Source organism: Glycine max, chromosome 14 (genome assembly GCF_000004515.6).
Source record: "Glycine max cultivar Williams 82 chromosome 14, Glycine_max_v4.0, whole genome shotgun sequence".
Lineage (NCBI taxonomy): Eukaryota > Viridiplantae > Streptophyta > Magnoliopsida > Fabales > Fabaceae > Glycine > Glycine max.
In genome coordinates this window covers 40,760,102-40,774,568 of record NC_038250.2, presented here as the reverse complement: position 1 = coordinate 40,774,568, position 14,467 = coordinate 40,760,102, and the positions used below count along the sequence as shown (strand labels likewise).

General features: G+C 35.0%; 2 protein-coding genes across 2 annotated transcripts; both read left to right on the top strand.

Moving 5' to 3' along the window:
* The first annotated feature begins 290 nt into the window (after positions 1 to 290).
* On the top strand, positions 291 to 7,217 carry LOC100817387 (DIS3-like exonuclease 2). Its single transcript, XM_006596235.4, has 7 exons — positions 291 to 929; positions 1,671 to 2,062; positions 2,161 to 2,214; positions 2,384 to 2,452; positions 3,074 to 5,347; positions 5,481 to 5,552; positions 6,295 to 7,217. The coding sequence occupies exons 1-7, from the start codon at positions 815 to 817 to the stop codon at positions 6,709 to 6,711; spliced, it is 3,393 nt and encodes a 1,130-aa protein (XP_006596298.1). The 5' UTR covers positions 291 to 814; the 3' UTR covers positions 6,712 to 7,217.
* Positions 7,218 to 8,816: 1,599 nt separating this feature from the next.
* On the top strand, positions 8,817 to 13,397 carry LOC100816843 (uncharacterized). Its single transcript, XM_006596237.3, has 7 exons — positions 8,817 to 8,992; positions 9,065 to 9,206; positions 9,300 to 9,401; positions 10,731 to 10,855; positions 12,073 to 12,359; positions 12,439 to 12,523; positions 12,946 to 13,397. Exons 1-7 carry the CDS (start codon positions 8,879 to 8,881, stop codon positions 13,372 to 13,374), a joined length of 1,284 nt encoding a protein of 427 aa, XP_006596300.1. The 5' UTR covers positions 8,817 to 8,878; the 3' UTR covers positions 13,375 to 13,397.
* The last annotated feature ends 1,070 nt before the right edge of the window (positions 13,398 to 14,467 follow it).

Here is a 14,467-nt window from a genome sequence, read left to right as displayed (position 1 = left end):
TTAATAATTAATAATTTTTATTTAACTTATAATTGACTTAATAATTTTATTAATCATAATTAATAATTAATAATTTATTAAATGACTAAAATTGTCAATTTAAAAATAAAAATAACTAAATTATAAATTAAAGAAATTAAGAAATAAAAATTATAATTTAGTCAATAATAAAATAAGATTAAATGTTTTCTAATTAAAATCAATCTAATCGAAGATTGCAAACACCTTTAGGTTCATCTTTCTGATCTTTCTGACTACTACCCTAAGGGATTCTTGAGTGAAGAAAAAGAAAAAAAGAAGGGTATTGAAGTGGAGTAGGAAGCAGGAAAAGGCAAGAGAAAGAGAGACAAAAAGAAGTGGAGAGGAAGTAGGAAGAAAAGAGTGAGAAGGAAAGGAAGAGTCGGCGCGCCCCTTGTCCCTGCCGACCAATCATAACGTCGTTTTCAACCTCATCACATTCATACCCTTACTTACCCACCTTCTTCTCCTCCTACACTTACTCTTCTTATTACAACCTTTGTCACTTCTCCTTTTCCCCTACTATTATTACTCTCATCAATAATACAAAATCTTCTTATTCTTGAATAATTCTTATAATCCTAACCTTTTATCTTCCTTTTTCTTTCGATACTTTTTTCTTCTTTGGGTTCTTCCGATTTATATTTTTTTCCCAAATACGGAAGGCCTAGTGTTTTTCCTCTTTTCTTTTTTAACCTCTTCCATCTTGATTCGTTTCGTTTCCCTGAATTTCCTATTTTTTTAGTTTCAAAATCTCTTTCTCTCTCTCTCTCTCTCTCTCTTAATTTCGAGAATTATGAGAGCCACTGTTGAAGGATCCATGACCGAGAGGTTTGACGACGGTGAAAAGGAGAAGAAGAAGAAGCGCCGATCCAATCGTCGATCCAAGCAAAATCCTCCATCATCTTCAGGTGTTCTAATTTCATCCTTTTTTTCTTCTTCAAATTATTAATTCTCGGAAGACATAATTCAATTGTTTTATTAGGTTAACTTGTGGATTATGAGAACATGGCTTTGTGGGTGTTGAAGTTGATGTTGTGTGTTTTTCCTATTTATGGAAAGTCAAATCGAAAGCGAGTTCTCTTTTTTTGAGGAGAAAGGGTGTAACTATTTGTGTTCGTGATGTGAACACATGTCACTGTTCTTTACCAATGGTTCCGAGGTTTTATTGCGGGTCTTGTGTTTGTTGCTGTTACTGTTTGCTTTTGTTGTATATGGGTCTTGAATAGTTCAGTCAATGCAAAATGTGCCATGGTGATTTGTTTGTTTGATTTTTTTGGGGAGGTTGAAAAGTTTAAGTGTGTTGGATATCCGGTCTTTGCCGGGGCAGGGTAGGCCTCTAGGCTTGCTCGCATACAGTACTTACATATTACCCACACTAACAAGGTCTTCACATCATCAATAGTAGGATTCAAACTCACAACCTTGTGAGATATTATTCTGATCCTTATGAACTGGACTCGTTGCTTGTGGTTGTTTGTTTTACCTGCCACTCTGATCAACTCTCCTTTTTTTGGTAAATTTGCAATTTAGATTAAGAATTTAGGTGAAATGGTTTGAAAGTTTAATTCTCTCTTTTTTTTGTGTGTTTGTGGTAAATGTGAAAAAAATGGATTCTCGTGTGATTCTTGGTGTTTTTTTTGTTATGATAGCGTCTGAAGTTAATGAGGCCCAGGGGGTGTCACCAGAATCAGGGAAAATTGGAACACCTACTCATGCTTCTCCATCCTTTGGCAGTTCATTGAAGCAGGTCAATGTGTGTTCTCCTAATGAGCAAGGATTATCCAAATCATCAAATGTCGCTTTTAATTCGATGCCTCCCATGCATATCAATGAGCAAGTGGAACCTGGTGATTTGCGAATTGTGCCAATGTATGATGGAGGAATTGATTCAAAATCATTTTCTGAGCCCACTGGTTGCAGAGGGTCATCTGTAATTAATAAAAACAAGGACTCAGTCCCTTGCGGTCAAATTGGGCTTTCTGGGCAGAAAAATTATTTTAGTCCACACTGGTCTGTAGAGGCTGTTGAGAAGGCATTGGAGGTTAGTAAATGGTAGTTTAAACACACATGCATGTGTGCAATATTTTGTTGCTGCCATTGTTATGGAATAACATTTGGTTGATTTCTTCTGGCTTGTAGAAGGGTGATATTTTTAAAGCTCTCCTTCATGTCAATGCTCACAATAGACTTGAGGTTTTTTTCTAACATCTATCTTACAGTCTTTTTAGTTGCTGTCCCCCTCCCCCCCCCCCCCCCCCCCTGTTTTTTATGGGAGGGGGTGAAGTTAACTTGATATAGTTTGTAGTTCCCTGCTACATATAGTGTATTAATATGGCAATTAAAATTTTCTATGTACATGTAGGCATACTGCAAAATTGATGGAATGTCAACGGATGTTTTCATTGGTGGGATTCCAGCCCAGAATAGAGCTGTAAGTATGGATGTCATTATATTTCCACTTAAGTTTTTAATTGAAAAATTGTTTCTTTTTTGTTTCCTATTGATCATATACAAATCATTGTGAAGTACTATGTTGCTTTTATCAGGGTCATTTGCTTATATGTCTCCTGGGCATTCATTAAGATTTTCTGATTTTCATATATTACTGTATGCATATATTGATTTAATTATCAACCTAGCCCGTGTCTGGTTATGTTGACCTCTGGAATGCTGTGATCCATGTAGCCCACCTCACCTAATTGAATAAGACTTTTGTTGTTGTTTACCATGTATGTACTGGTTTATGTGGTGGGGTGGAAGATCAGAAGTAATTCTCTGAGCCGATTAGCAGTTATAATTTTTGGTCATGTGCAGGGTATTCTCTGAGCCATTTAACAGTTATAATTTTTGGTCGTGTGCAAGGGTACATTCTCGATATTGATTACCTTTCTCTCCTCTACTTTCTACAATGAAACTTTTCATTTCTAAATTCTAATTGGCATAGATTTTAGACAGATGCGTTGTTTCTTCCTTAGTTGATATCATAACTGAAATGTGCCTCATTGTGCCATGTTCTAGCTGGAGGATGTAATCTGATGATTGTTCTGTGTAGGTGCAAGGTGATATTGTTGCAGTCAAGTTTGATCCCTTGCCATTGTGGACAAAAATGAAAGGACCAAATGGGTCTTGTAACAACACTGCAACACTGGAAGGTTGCAACCTTCTTACAGAAGATAAAGAAGTGGGTGGTAATATTTGTAATGGGAAAGCTAAAGTAGGTGCTGAGTATGAGTCTGCTCATTGCAGAAGCTATCCTGGTCAAAACAAGGAGGATGCTGATCAAAACTCCTCATATAGAAGTTATCCTTTGCCTGAAAAAACAATGGTTTATGATGATATTACCTCTCAGGGTTCTACTAACCATTTAGATCTGCATGGAATGGCCAGCCATGACAGCATTAATGGTCATCACTGTGCTGCTCCTGATTCCATAAAGAACAATTCTTGTAGTGGGCAGAGCAATGCATTAGAAAAGATGTGTTTGTTGGTTAACTCTTTCCCGTCTAAAAGACCAACTGGCAGGGTGGTTGCTATTATGGAGAGATCTCCACGTCGAGAGGGTATTGTTGGTCACATTAATGTGAAGCAGTGGGTTTCTTTCAGGGACACAGGCAAAAAGGATTTGAAGAAGAATAAGAATTTGATTTCTGAGCATGAATACATCCAACTGACACCAACTGATCCAAAGTTTCCAAATATGATGCTTCTTGTTAGAAAGTTGCCAAACTGCATTAAGAAAAGGATGAAAAGTGGTGATGTGACAATCGAAATGGATCTGGTAGCTGCACAAATTGATGACTGGGTTGAAGAAAGTCCTTTTCCCGAGGCTCACATTTTGCGTGTTTTTGGACGAGGTGGTGAAGTTCAGACCCAATTAGATGCAATTTTGTTTCAGAATGCAATCTGTTTGTCTGAGTTTCTACCTGAAGCTCTGTCCTGTCTGCCATGTGTTCCTTGGGAGGTTCCACTGAAAGAAATTCAAAGTAGAATAGATCTTAGAAATTTGTGCATATTTACTATTGATCCTTCAACTGCCACTGATCTGGATGATGCACTGTCAATTGAGGAGTTGCCTAATGGAAATTATAGAGTAGGTGTCCACATTGCTGATGTGTCATATTTTGTTCTCCCTGACACACCCTTGGATAGCGAGGCTCAGTTTAGGTCAACAAGTGTCTATATGTTGCAAAGAAAGTTACCTATGCTGCCTGCATTATTGTCAGAGAATATTGGTTCACTTAGTCCTGGAGGGGATCGACTTGCAGTTTCCATGCTCCTGGATATAAATCTTGCAGGAGATGTTGTAGACCGTTGGATTGGTCGTACTGTCATACATTCTTGTTGTAAGCTTTCATATGAACATGCTCAGGACATCATTGACAAGGCTTTTGATTTTGAGGGTTCAAATTTCAGTGAAGATGGCTATCCTAGAGTGTATGGCCATTTTGAATGGCCTGATGTTATTAAGTCTTTGAAGAGTCTTTATGAAATTTCAAATGTCTTGAAACAGAAGAGGTTTACTGATGGGGCTCTACGGCTTGAAAACCCCAAAGTTGTTATCTTGTTTGATGAAAATGGAGTTCCTTACGATAGTATGCTTTCTGAAAGGAAAGAATCAAATTTTCTTGTTGAGGAATATATGCTTTTGGCCAATAGGATTGCAGCGGAAGTCATATGTAGAGCTTATCCTGATGGTGCATTGTTGAGGAGGCATCCTGAACCTAATATGCGGAAGCTGAGAGAGTTTATGGCATTTTGTCAGAAACATGGTTTAGAATTGAACACATCTTCATCTGGTCAGTTCCATTGGTCATTAGAGCAGATCAGGGAAAAGCTCAAGGGTGATCCTGTGCTTTACAATATACTTATTTCTTTTGCTACAAGGCCAATGCAATTGGCATCTTACTTCTGTAGTGGAGATTTAAAGGACAGTGAAAATGAATGGGGTCATTATGCTTTGGCTGTCCCATTTTACACTCATTTCACATCACCTCTGCGTCGGTATCCGGATATTATTGTTCACCGGACACTACTTGCTACTATAGAGGCTGAGGAATTATATATGAAGCATCAGAAGGCTTTGCAGGGTTACAAGGAAGTGAAAGTGCAAAAAAGATGTTTCACAGACATTAGTTTTGATAAAATTGCTGCAGAATCCATGGAAGGTAGGGAAGCACTATCAGCCGCAGCTGTGAAGCATAGTGTTCCATGTGCAGAAACACTTGCAGATATTGCTGCTTATTGCAATGAGAGAAAGCTAGCTAGTAGAAACGTTAAGGATGCCTGTGATAAACTTTACATATGGTTTCTCCTGAAGAAAAAGGAGGTATAACTTTTCTAAATCATTCTCTTGGTAAATGAAAGTCACTTCTGTCATCATTCTCTTTAAAAGAAAAATCCTAGGTTTGGTTCTCATATATATTCCTTTGCACTTAAAAAGTGTTACATCAATTGTGCAGGTTTTATTGTCAGAAGCAAGAATACTGGGACTAGGCCCAAGATTCATGTCAATTTATATTCAAAAGCTAGCTGTAAGTAACTTCTGACGATATGCAGCTCTAATTTTGCATAGAGTATAGGTGTCAAAGTGTCTCTTAAATAAGTATGCTTTTTATTTTCTTTTATGTGGAATACCTTATGCAAATCACTAGAATAAGAAAATGGCTTGTATGATCTTGGCATTTTCTGATGCTGATTGTCAGAGATAACCATTTTTTTGATAGTCAATGATAACATGTGTTGGAAAATTTTCATTTTAAGAGGTTGGGCGTTGTTGATCGAGTAGTTTGTCTATTGACATCACATAATTCATAATAGGACATTATGGCATCATTTTATCCATGTATATAATATAACTGAACCTAATAGAAAACGTCTTGGTTGTTGGTGTCGTTGGTGTTACTTGAATAGGAATACTACACATTTACGGATAAAAAAAATACTATACATATTTTGTAATCTATTCAATTTCTACCATTGGAGAAGTACCTTATTTATTTCACTATAGATTTATAAAGAAGCTTAAGTTCATATCCTAGAAAATTTTATAAACGTAGGAATATTGAATCTAACTAGGTGCATATTAATTCTGTCATCCTGGAGACACCAAAACACCAGAGAGAATTTGCATATTCTGAATTTTGCACTATATTGAAAAAAATAAGTGTATATGATGTACTAGTTGAGAGTTTTTGCATAATTTAACTTATGCAATTTGGTACTTTTCTGTTACAAATGCTTCATGCCATTCTTATGTACACTGTTCATATTCAGATTGAGCGACGCATATATTATGATGAAGTTGAAGGTTTGACTGTGGAGTGGCTTGAGACAACATCCACTTTGGTGCTTAGCATGTCTACTAGTAAGTGTGCATTTAGGAGGGGCTGCCCTAACAAGTGGAGGGCATTTGAAGAAGTTGCATTGCTTACTTGTCCATATAACCTGGATTTTACCATGGATAATTCTAACCAGAGTGAAGTAATGAAAGTGGATGATAGTATAACTGCCATGGACAGGGAGGAGCCCATTTCAAGATCAGACTTATCGGAAACTGAAATTGACCCTGCATTTTTCCCACTCACAGTGTGTCTTCTTTCAACAATTCCAGTAGCACTTCATGCTGTTGGTGGTGATGATGGCCCCCTTGATATTGGAGTGAGGCTGTACATGAGCTCCTATTTTCGGTGAGTTGGTAGTTTTGAGGTGGCAGATCCGGTTTGCAACCAAAGATTTTTATGTGATGAATCTGTTGATTCTCTTAATGGAATGCACTCGGCTCCATTGTGGAAAATAGTGTATAGTTCGACATAGGTGGGAAAATTGCATTGTCTAAATTTGCTAATGTTCTATGAACCTGTTTAAAACTGAGATTTGGGAGGTAGGTGTTTAGATAAAAAAAGCAGGAGGTTCTGTTATAGATTTGGCCTCACTGCCTGTTTTCTAACAGAACCTTCTTAATGGAATTGGCGCTTGTTTTTGTTGGCCCGTTCCATCTACTTAGTATGTGCACGTATTTGGTTCTCTAATAGAGGCTGAGGCCAATTCATACTTCGTTTCTATTTTGGTTTGACTGCAGCCCAATAAATTTTTTGACATTGGGTGGTCACTTGTATTAGTAATTTGGTTTCTGAAACCTTTTTTTATGTTACCTTCTGACTTTGGTAAACGTTGAAATGGAATAGTCATTTGTTTTATACCATTGCTGCAGTTTGTTATCATTGTTGATCCTGTCTGATACTGTGTTTCATTTATGGTTAAATTCTTTGATTTTTTTTATATGCTTTATGGGATTATTAAAAGATATAAGTGGTATCCAGTCCATTGGTAGTGTTCTTGAAACATTGATGATTAGTTTCATGCTTTGCTCTTAAATTTCATCATTTTCCACTGTTGTTTTGGCAAAAATTTCACCTCATGGAAGAGGTGGTGGTGCTTATAAAAGTTCTAGTGTAAGATTCACTTTGGAGAAGGCCATATTTCTCATGGCTTAGTATTTCCAAGGATACATGCTATAAAATGTTTTCATTATACTGTCATGTATTTTGCATTAAAGAAATATACGGAATGATTTAACTTAATGATATAATTAAATATGTTGTTTTCCTTATACTGTCATGTATTTTGCATTATTTTTAAAAATATTTTTATTAGTGGAAAAAATTCTAGTATTATTATCTTTTTCATACATTTCCAATTTCTCTAATAAAATATTTTTAAAAGAAATAGAACTAAATTAGTTATATTTATAATATTTAGTTAAAAAAGTTATATTTATAATATATTATATGTATTTTTTTTTTATGTTTTTATTGCTTTTAAAATTAATCAAAAACTGAGTTAAAATTTTAAACTAAAATGTAAAATACCCGTGAAACCTATTTAATGTAACATTTTAGAATTGTATCACAAAAAAGTATTTAAGTTCTATAAAGTAAAAATTAAAATATAGTAGATGGTCTGTACAATAATAATGTAAAAATGAGTTTAAGTGTTACTCATTATCATCGAGTAATTTTTTATACTATCAATTAATTAATATAATTTATGATACTTGTGACTTTCAAAGAAGTTAGGATAAATTAAATATTTTTTAGTGTCCCTATTTTATATGAATGGTTGATAATGTAAAAATATTTTTAAACTATTAGGTCATATCAATTAAATTCAATTTTTTTCTAACAAAAATTAACAAATATATAAATTTGTTAATTATTTACCGTAATTATTTTAAATATCTTACCGACTGTAATCTTTAGTGTAAACTTAATGAATAAAACTTGAGTATCATTTTTGTGGTGCCTTTAGTACTACTCTTTTTCGGTGATACACTTTTTTTCACAAAGTCGAACAAGGCAAATGCTAATAATTATATTTAAGATACAAATGCTAACCTAAAGAAGGGACTTTTTTTTTTTTTTTTGTTAGAATACGTAAAAATATGTTTTCTATTATTTTTAACATTTCTCCTTAGCAAAAATCTTTAAACAATTCTCTAGTTTTAGACCAACATTGGAGTGTTACACAAAATACCCAAACAACAACACTTTAACTTAAATATATTTTTATTTTTTGTAAGTCAGTAACTTTTTCATTTTCTATTTCTATAAGTTTGTTATAAGTTTGTGTTTATCTAATTTTAGTTCCTGTAATATTTTAATTTTTTTAATTTATAATTAAATTCATACTTACGAGAATTAAAATTAAAAAAATCAGCAATTTAAAATAATTAAAATAAATAAAATATCTTAGATGAATAAAATTAAAAAGACATAAAAGTAAAGTAGTTGTTGCTCTTGGCCTAGGTTACAAGAATACGAACCATTTGTTGGCGCCAAAAGAAGAGAAGGAGAAGAAGATGGGTTCAGCATTTGGATGGTACGGTCCTCTCATAGACCTCTCCACAACCTCTTCTCGCATCGGCGATTTCGTTCAGCTTCTCGTCTTCGTTCACCGTTCCTTCCCCGTTCAGGTTTCTCCCTTAATTATTAGACTTCTTCTTCTGTTAACTTAATTGCGTCCCTTTTTCTTTCTTATTCCCCAGTGCAAATCGTGGAAACGTGGACGCGACCTAACCCGAACCGACATTGAAGTCGGCGACGATACGATGCCGTTTTTTGTGGTTTCTCTTTGGCAGAAGCAAATGGGGTCCATGGTATCAGCCGGAGATGTCGTCTTGTTACAGAGTAAAATCAATCCGTCATCCGTTTCTTCGAAACTCGTAGCTAGCTATTGAATGAGTTGACGCCGTTAACTAATGCTGATTTGACACGTGGCAGATCTCAAGATTGCGAAGTATGGAAACGCCGTTGAGGCCAGAACCGTTCAGTGGTCTTCGCTGCTTTGCTTGGTTCACCCTTACCAATCACTTCTCTCAAAGGGTCTGTTTTTTCTGTGCTTCTCTTCTTTCATGAGTTAATAAATTCAATTGTTTTGTTAATTACTGCATTCATGAGTAAAAACATCAAATTTTTTCATACATTCAGTGTGTGTTTGTTTCTATGTTTTTGCACATTCCAAAGCAATTGAATGATTGTGGCTGAGCAAAATAGTTGGAATTTGCGTTCACCATGTTTTAAACGGAGTTTCAAACACACCTTTACTGCTTTACTCAGTCAGTGAATTGTGACGGTTAAATAAAGATTGGACCTCATATCTCCATTTCGTATTTTAAGTTTGATTTGTCGAGATGAAATATTACTCGATCTTCATCCAATGGTTTCAATTTGCTGACTGCGTGATTGTGCGAAGAATCGTAGTGCATGGAATCTAGACGGTTCTCGAGAACTAATTTGACTCACAGAACACAGACACATACGCATACTTCAGTGTTAATTCAAAAATTAAAGGACGAAACTAGGTGCAGGAAGAGCAATTGATGAGAGTTGCATGAGGTTCTTAAACTTGAGAATATGTTGTTATGCTGTTTCACAATTGGAGCAATTGATGTGACAGTTCTTGTATAAGAATTGTTGCTTATATAAGCAACCGTTCTTAACAGTTTTCAAGAATTGTGAGACAATTATTAGACCCTTTTTAAGTTTTGAGGATTGTAATTTGTACCATTATAGAGAAAACTTGTTGAAGTTCTTAAATCTCATGAGTCATTATAGGTCCCGTCAAAAGTGAGTTTAGCAACTCCACCATAGTTGCCCCATTGGAGATGCTCTAAATGTTTCTTATATTATCTATAATCAATATTAGAGTTTCACTTTCACCATCATAACTAGCAACAACCTTTACGGTAAACTTTTATTGCATGGGCTACCAAAGTGAAACTTTAATTTTGATTGCAAAACAATACCAGGGTAAAGTTGTGCCTTGGTGACTTGTTGGTCATGGGTTCGAATCCGGAAACAGCCTCTTTGCATATGCAAGGGTAAGGCTGCGTACAACATCCCTCCCCCATACCTTCGCATAGCGAAGAGCCTCTGAGCAATGGGGTACAAAGTTTTAAAACAATACCAGGGGTACTGAAACTAAGTTTTCTCTTGCCTATGTAAGTGTTTTCTCATGCTAATGATTACCTCCACATTAGACATGTGCACAGTTTTTGCCATCTGATTGCAGCTGGTTCTGCTAAGACTCTCTACCCTCCCATGCAGATGTGAGATACCATGTGATGTGCAACAAGAATTATTGAATGCGGATACAATTAGTTACTCTATGCTTTTAAAAGGATTCAACTTTTACAATATGTTTCTGTGCAGCTGTTGAAGAGTTGGTAACAGGTTGCCGTGTGGGGACAACAACAAAGGACAAGCTTAGGAGGGTCATAAAATGGGTGCAGCAGTCTCGGTCAACCATTTGCAACATTAAGTTGCAGTCCAATCAAGTATTCTCTTTGCCCTGTAATTGTTGCCCCTATTATACATTTCCGACAAGGGTGTGAGGATACATCATGAAACCATAGAAGTATCATTAGCACACTACATCTTAATATCCTATGGCTTTGGTTACGTTATTAGGCTGAGGGCATCGTCTGTTGCATTTATCACATAAAGTTTAGGATAAGAAATTAGGACTTCTGCTGTTTGAAGATTAAGTCACATAGCAAATAGCATAGGTGTATTCAAAAGAGAAAAAAATAAGTACAAAATCCAAATCTGTGCACTTGTCTGTCCAATTCATGTCCTGTATTTGATGAGTGTGCTATGTGCTATGTTAGACGAGTGTGTCATTTATCCATCAATCATCCAATTGACTCATGTATAAATCCAACAAATCCATCCCATTAAAAAAATAATAATCAATGGATTGGATCACCATTTGTTTGGGTGGATATTGAACCATGTAACATATTTTTGTAATTCATTGGGTCAAATAGTTCAAAGTTCATTGTTTCAGCATAGGTATTTGAGGGATAAGTTTTAGACTCTGGTGTTTGAGTATAAGACTGTATAAATATTGAATTTTATTTATAATTTTTTTGAAAAAGTAAAATATAAGATACTTTAAATAGATGAATTGAATATTCATCCCTAAAAAAAGGTTTATGGATGAGTTGGATGATTTTTTATTGTGTCATGAATGGATTGAATTTTTCTAATACATTTTTAACAGATCATAAATGATTAATGCTTTAGTGTGTGTGTGTTTTTATGTTTAAAACCCTGTTGAATGTCAATCCAACATTTTGTTTCTTTCACATTCAATTGCATTGGGAAGGTGGGACAATGAAAATGCAACAGTCTTACCTTCAATTCAAAATTCATCCATCCATTTGATACCTCTAGTTGTGTCAATTGTCCTGAGGCAAGTAAGATATTAAAAGCTAGCAAATCCTTTTGTTTTATTATATAGCATGTCACTAATATTATATGCCTGTCCGGTTTCATTGTAATTCCATTATCTTGCAAACATAAATACTGGTAATCGAGACTATTATATCATGTTCATTTCATATTTAGATTCAAATTTCATTAACAAAAATGGTTGTCATTGATAAGTTGACTACGTTAGTATTTCACTTACTAAAACTATCAATATGCTTCATCCATAGTCCGTACTGTATTGGTTAAGATATACTGATGAATCTACTGAATGTGATAGACACAGAAAATAGAGCATCTGCCTAGAAACTGGACGGTGCTTGAAGAGGAAAAGCCTAGGGACTGCTTTTCACTTATGGAAGTCTCTCAGCTAACAACATCCTGCAAGGCTATAGTATGTGCATCGATTGGTGAAATTGTTCCACTACATACCTCCAGGACTCTTGGTGATACCAAGAAAGAGAAGGTTTTCATTAGCAGGAGAGTTTGCAGAACTGAGGATAACGAATTAGTGGATGATCTCTTATGCACTGGCTGCCAGCTCTGTGGTTCACCCTTAGATTCAAAGTGCTAGTTTATATAATTACTTTAGCCTTCTTGTTGTTCCTTCCATTATGATCAGTGATAACTCTTCCCCTTCTTTCAGATTTGAGCAAAATGCTGTTCCACTGATCTGTTGGAAAACTTCAAGCCGCCTTCACTCTATATGCTCGATATATCGGCCCTTCTTGGTAAATATATGTACATGCATCTTGCTCATGTGTTTCTCCTCATCAAGATCTTGTTCAATCACTCACTAGGCTTTGAGGATTAATTTATGTGCTGTGTTTAATGATACATTCATAATCATCATTCATATGAAAGTAGAAAGACACTTCTTGTTGTCAAAGAGCAACCTACAATTCCACATATCTCTTATAAATGAAACAAAACTATCCATAGCCAAATTGATGAAATGTGAGGCATCTTTCAAGTGTCTAAAATTTTGAAGTAAACTTGAATGTGTCTGGTGCCACTATTTGTTTCATAATTATTATAGAGATCAGATAACATGAGGGAACATACAAGTTTTGTTATGCATCTGATTTGTAACATTTAGATTATTCTTGTAAAATTATAATCTTAACATTGCTTATTGATGCAATTTTGGCAGCTATATGTCTGGGACGAATCAGATTACATGCCAATTCTTGTTAAGAACAGGGCCGCAGAAATCTTGTTTGGGAACATCAAGGCTGGAAAAGTATATTCAGCTTATAAAGAGCAAATGAATAACCAAAATCTTGGTCCAAGAAACGATAAAGATGCCATTGGAAGACTTGCTATTGACCCGAGACTTTCTGGGGAAGGACTTCCGAGTACCAGTACATTAGAGGTGGGTAAGAGCTTGCAATTGCAGGAAAAACATCTTCCTGATAAGTTAAACTATTACCGTGTATGGTTAATTCTTCTGAAAATGTTGCTGAAACAAGGAAAGAACGGCCCTCTGAAATTAGAGATCATTGTTGATCCCAGCTTAGATATTGAAAATGGAAAATTTGAACTGGTTTCTGCAACAATGCCTTGCTTTGGAACCAAATGATTTCACATGTCATGGACTTTGCATATCTGCTTGCGCAACTTCCTAACTGCAAATTCTAGAACTCCTGAGTCTCGCACCCTCTTTTCAAAATTAGTTCAAATATGTTTTTAATCTATAATTTTTTTAAAATAATTTTGAGGATTAAAACCTGATAACATTTTAATTCACAAATGTAGACTAAAGCTTCTTCAATTTCATAACGTCGAGCTGCATTTTATCTAGAGGCAAGTAAATCGGGTTGCTCATTTGCTCGCAAGGGTGTCATGAATGAAAAGACATAATTGTCTTTTGTGATGAAATTCTGATTTGCGGATCCAATTTTTAGTATCCATAAACTGGGGAACCTATTTAAGATTCTATGAAATTGGAAAAAATAAAAGGAAAAAAAAATGGGATTAGAGAAGAAGATGAAAATAATGCCACAATCTTGAGAGTTTGATCAATTGAGGATGATTCGTCACAAATAATAGAATTCTTCTATAAGAACCTAAGTTTTTACACAAGAATCAAGAAAGACACTCTCTTAACTGGGTGCCTAATCTAAAAATTTGATCAAAACTGCAAATAAAGTGTTTAAGGAGTCTATTTATAACTCCTACTAATAATCCTAAATTAAACTTAATGTCCAATAACTCATCTAATAATTAAAAGACTTAAATAACAATAAAAAGATAGTAGTCTATTACAAGCCTAAAAATAGGCCTTAAATATAATTAAAAACGAAAATAAATTTTATTCTAAAAGTTTACTAAAATACTTTTTCTTCTCTTTCTTCCATGAGAGAATTTGGTCTCTTGCCAGACTTTTTTTGAAATCTTTTACTCCTTGTTAAGTGATTGGTCCATCCATGTTGAGCCCACCTAAGTCAAACTCTTTCTCCTTAGATAGTTCTCTATCATACCCTTCTTCTTAGGAAGAATTTGCCCTTGAATTGATGTCAAAGATACCTACATCAAGTCAAGTCACTAACATTAAGAGTGTTGCTTACACCATAGTCTAGTGGTAAAACAATTCTATATGCATTATAGTTGATGCGTTTTAAAACATGAAAAGGACCATCTTCCTTTTCTTGAAGTTTAGATTTTCGTTTGGA

What these genes read in the sequence shown, in the direction of transcription:
- LOC100817387 (XM_006596235.4), top strand. Translation starts at nt 815, where the DNA reads ATGAGAGCCACTGTTGAAGGATCCATGACCGAGAGGTTTGACGACGGT. An exon ending in CTGTTGAGAAGGCATTGGAG is followed by an intron (nt 2,063 to 2,160) that starts GTTAGTAAATGG and finishes TCTGGCTTGTAG; the next exon opens with AAGGGTGATATTTTTAAAGC. An exon ending in TTCTCCTGAAGAAAAAGGAG is followed by an intron (nt 5,348 to 5,480) that starts GTATAACTTTTC and finishes TCAATTGTGCAG; the next exon opens with GTTTTATTGTCAGAAGCAAG.
- LOC100816843 (XM_006596237.3), top strand. Translation starts at nt 8,879, where the DNA reads ATGGGTTCAGCATTTGGATGGTACGGTCCTCTCATAGACCTCTCCACA. An exon ending in ACCGTTCCTTCCCCGTTCAG is followed by an intron (nt 8,993 to 9,064) that starts GTTTCTCCCTTA and finishes CTTATTCCCCAG; the next exon opens with TGCAAATCGTGGAAACGTGG. An exon ending in TTAAGTTGCAGTCCAATCAA is followed by an intron (nt 10,856 to 12,072) that starts GTATTCTCTTTG and finishes TGAATGTGATAG; the next exon opens with ACACAGAAAATAGAGCATCT.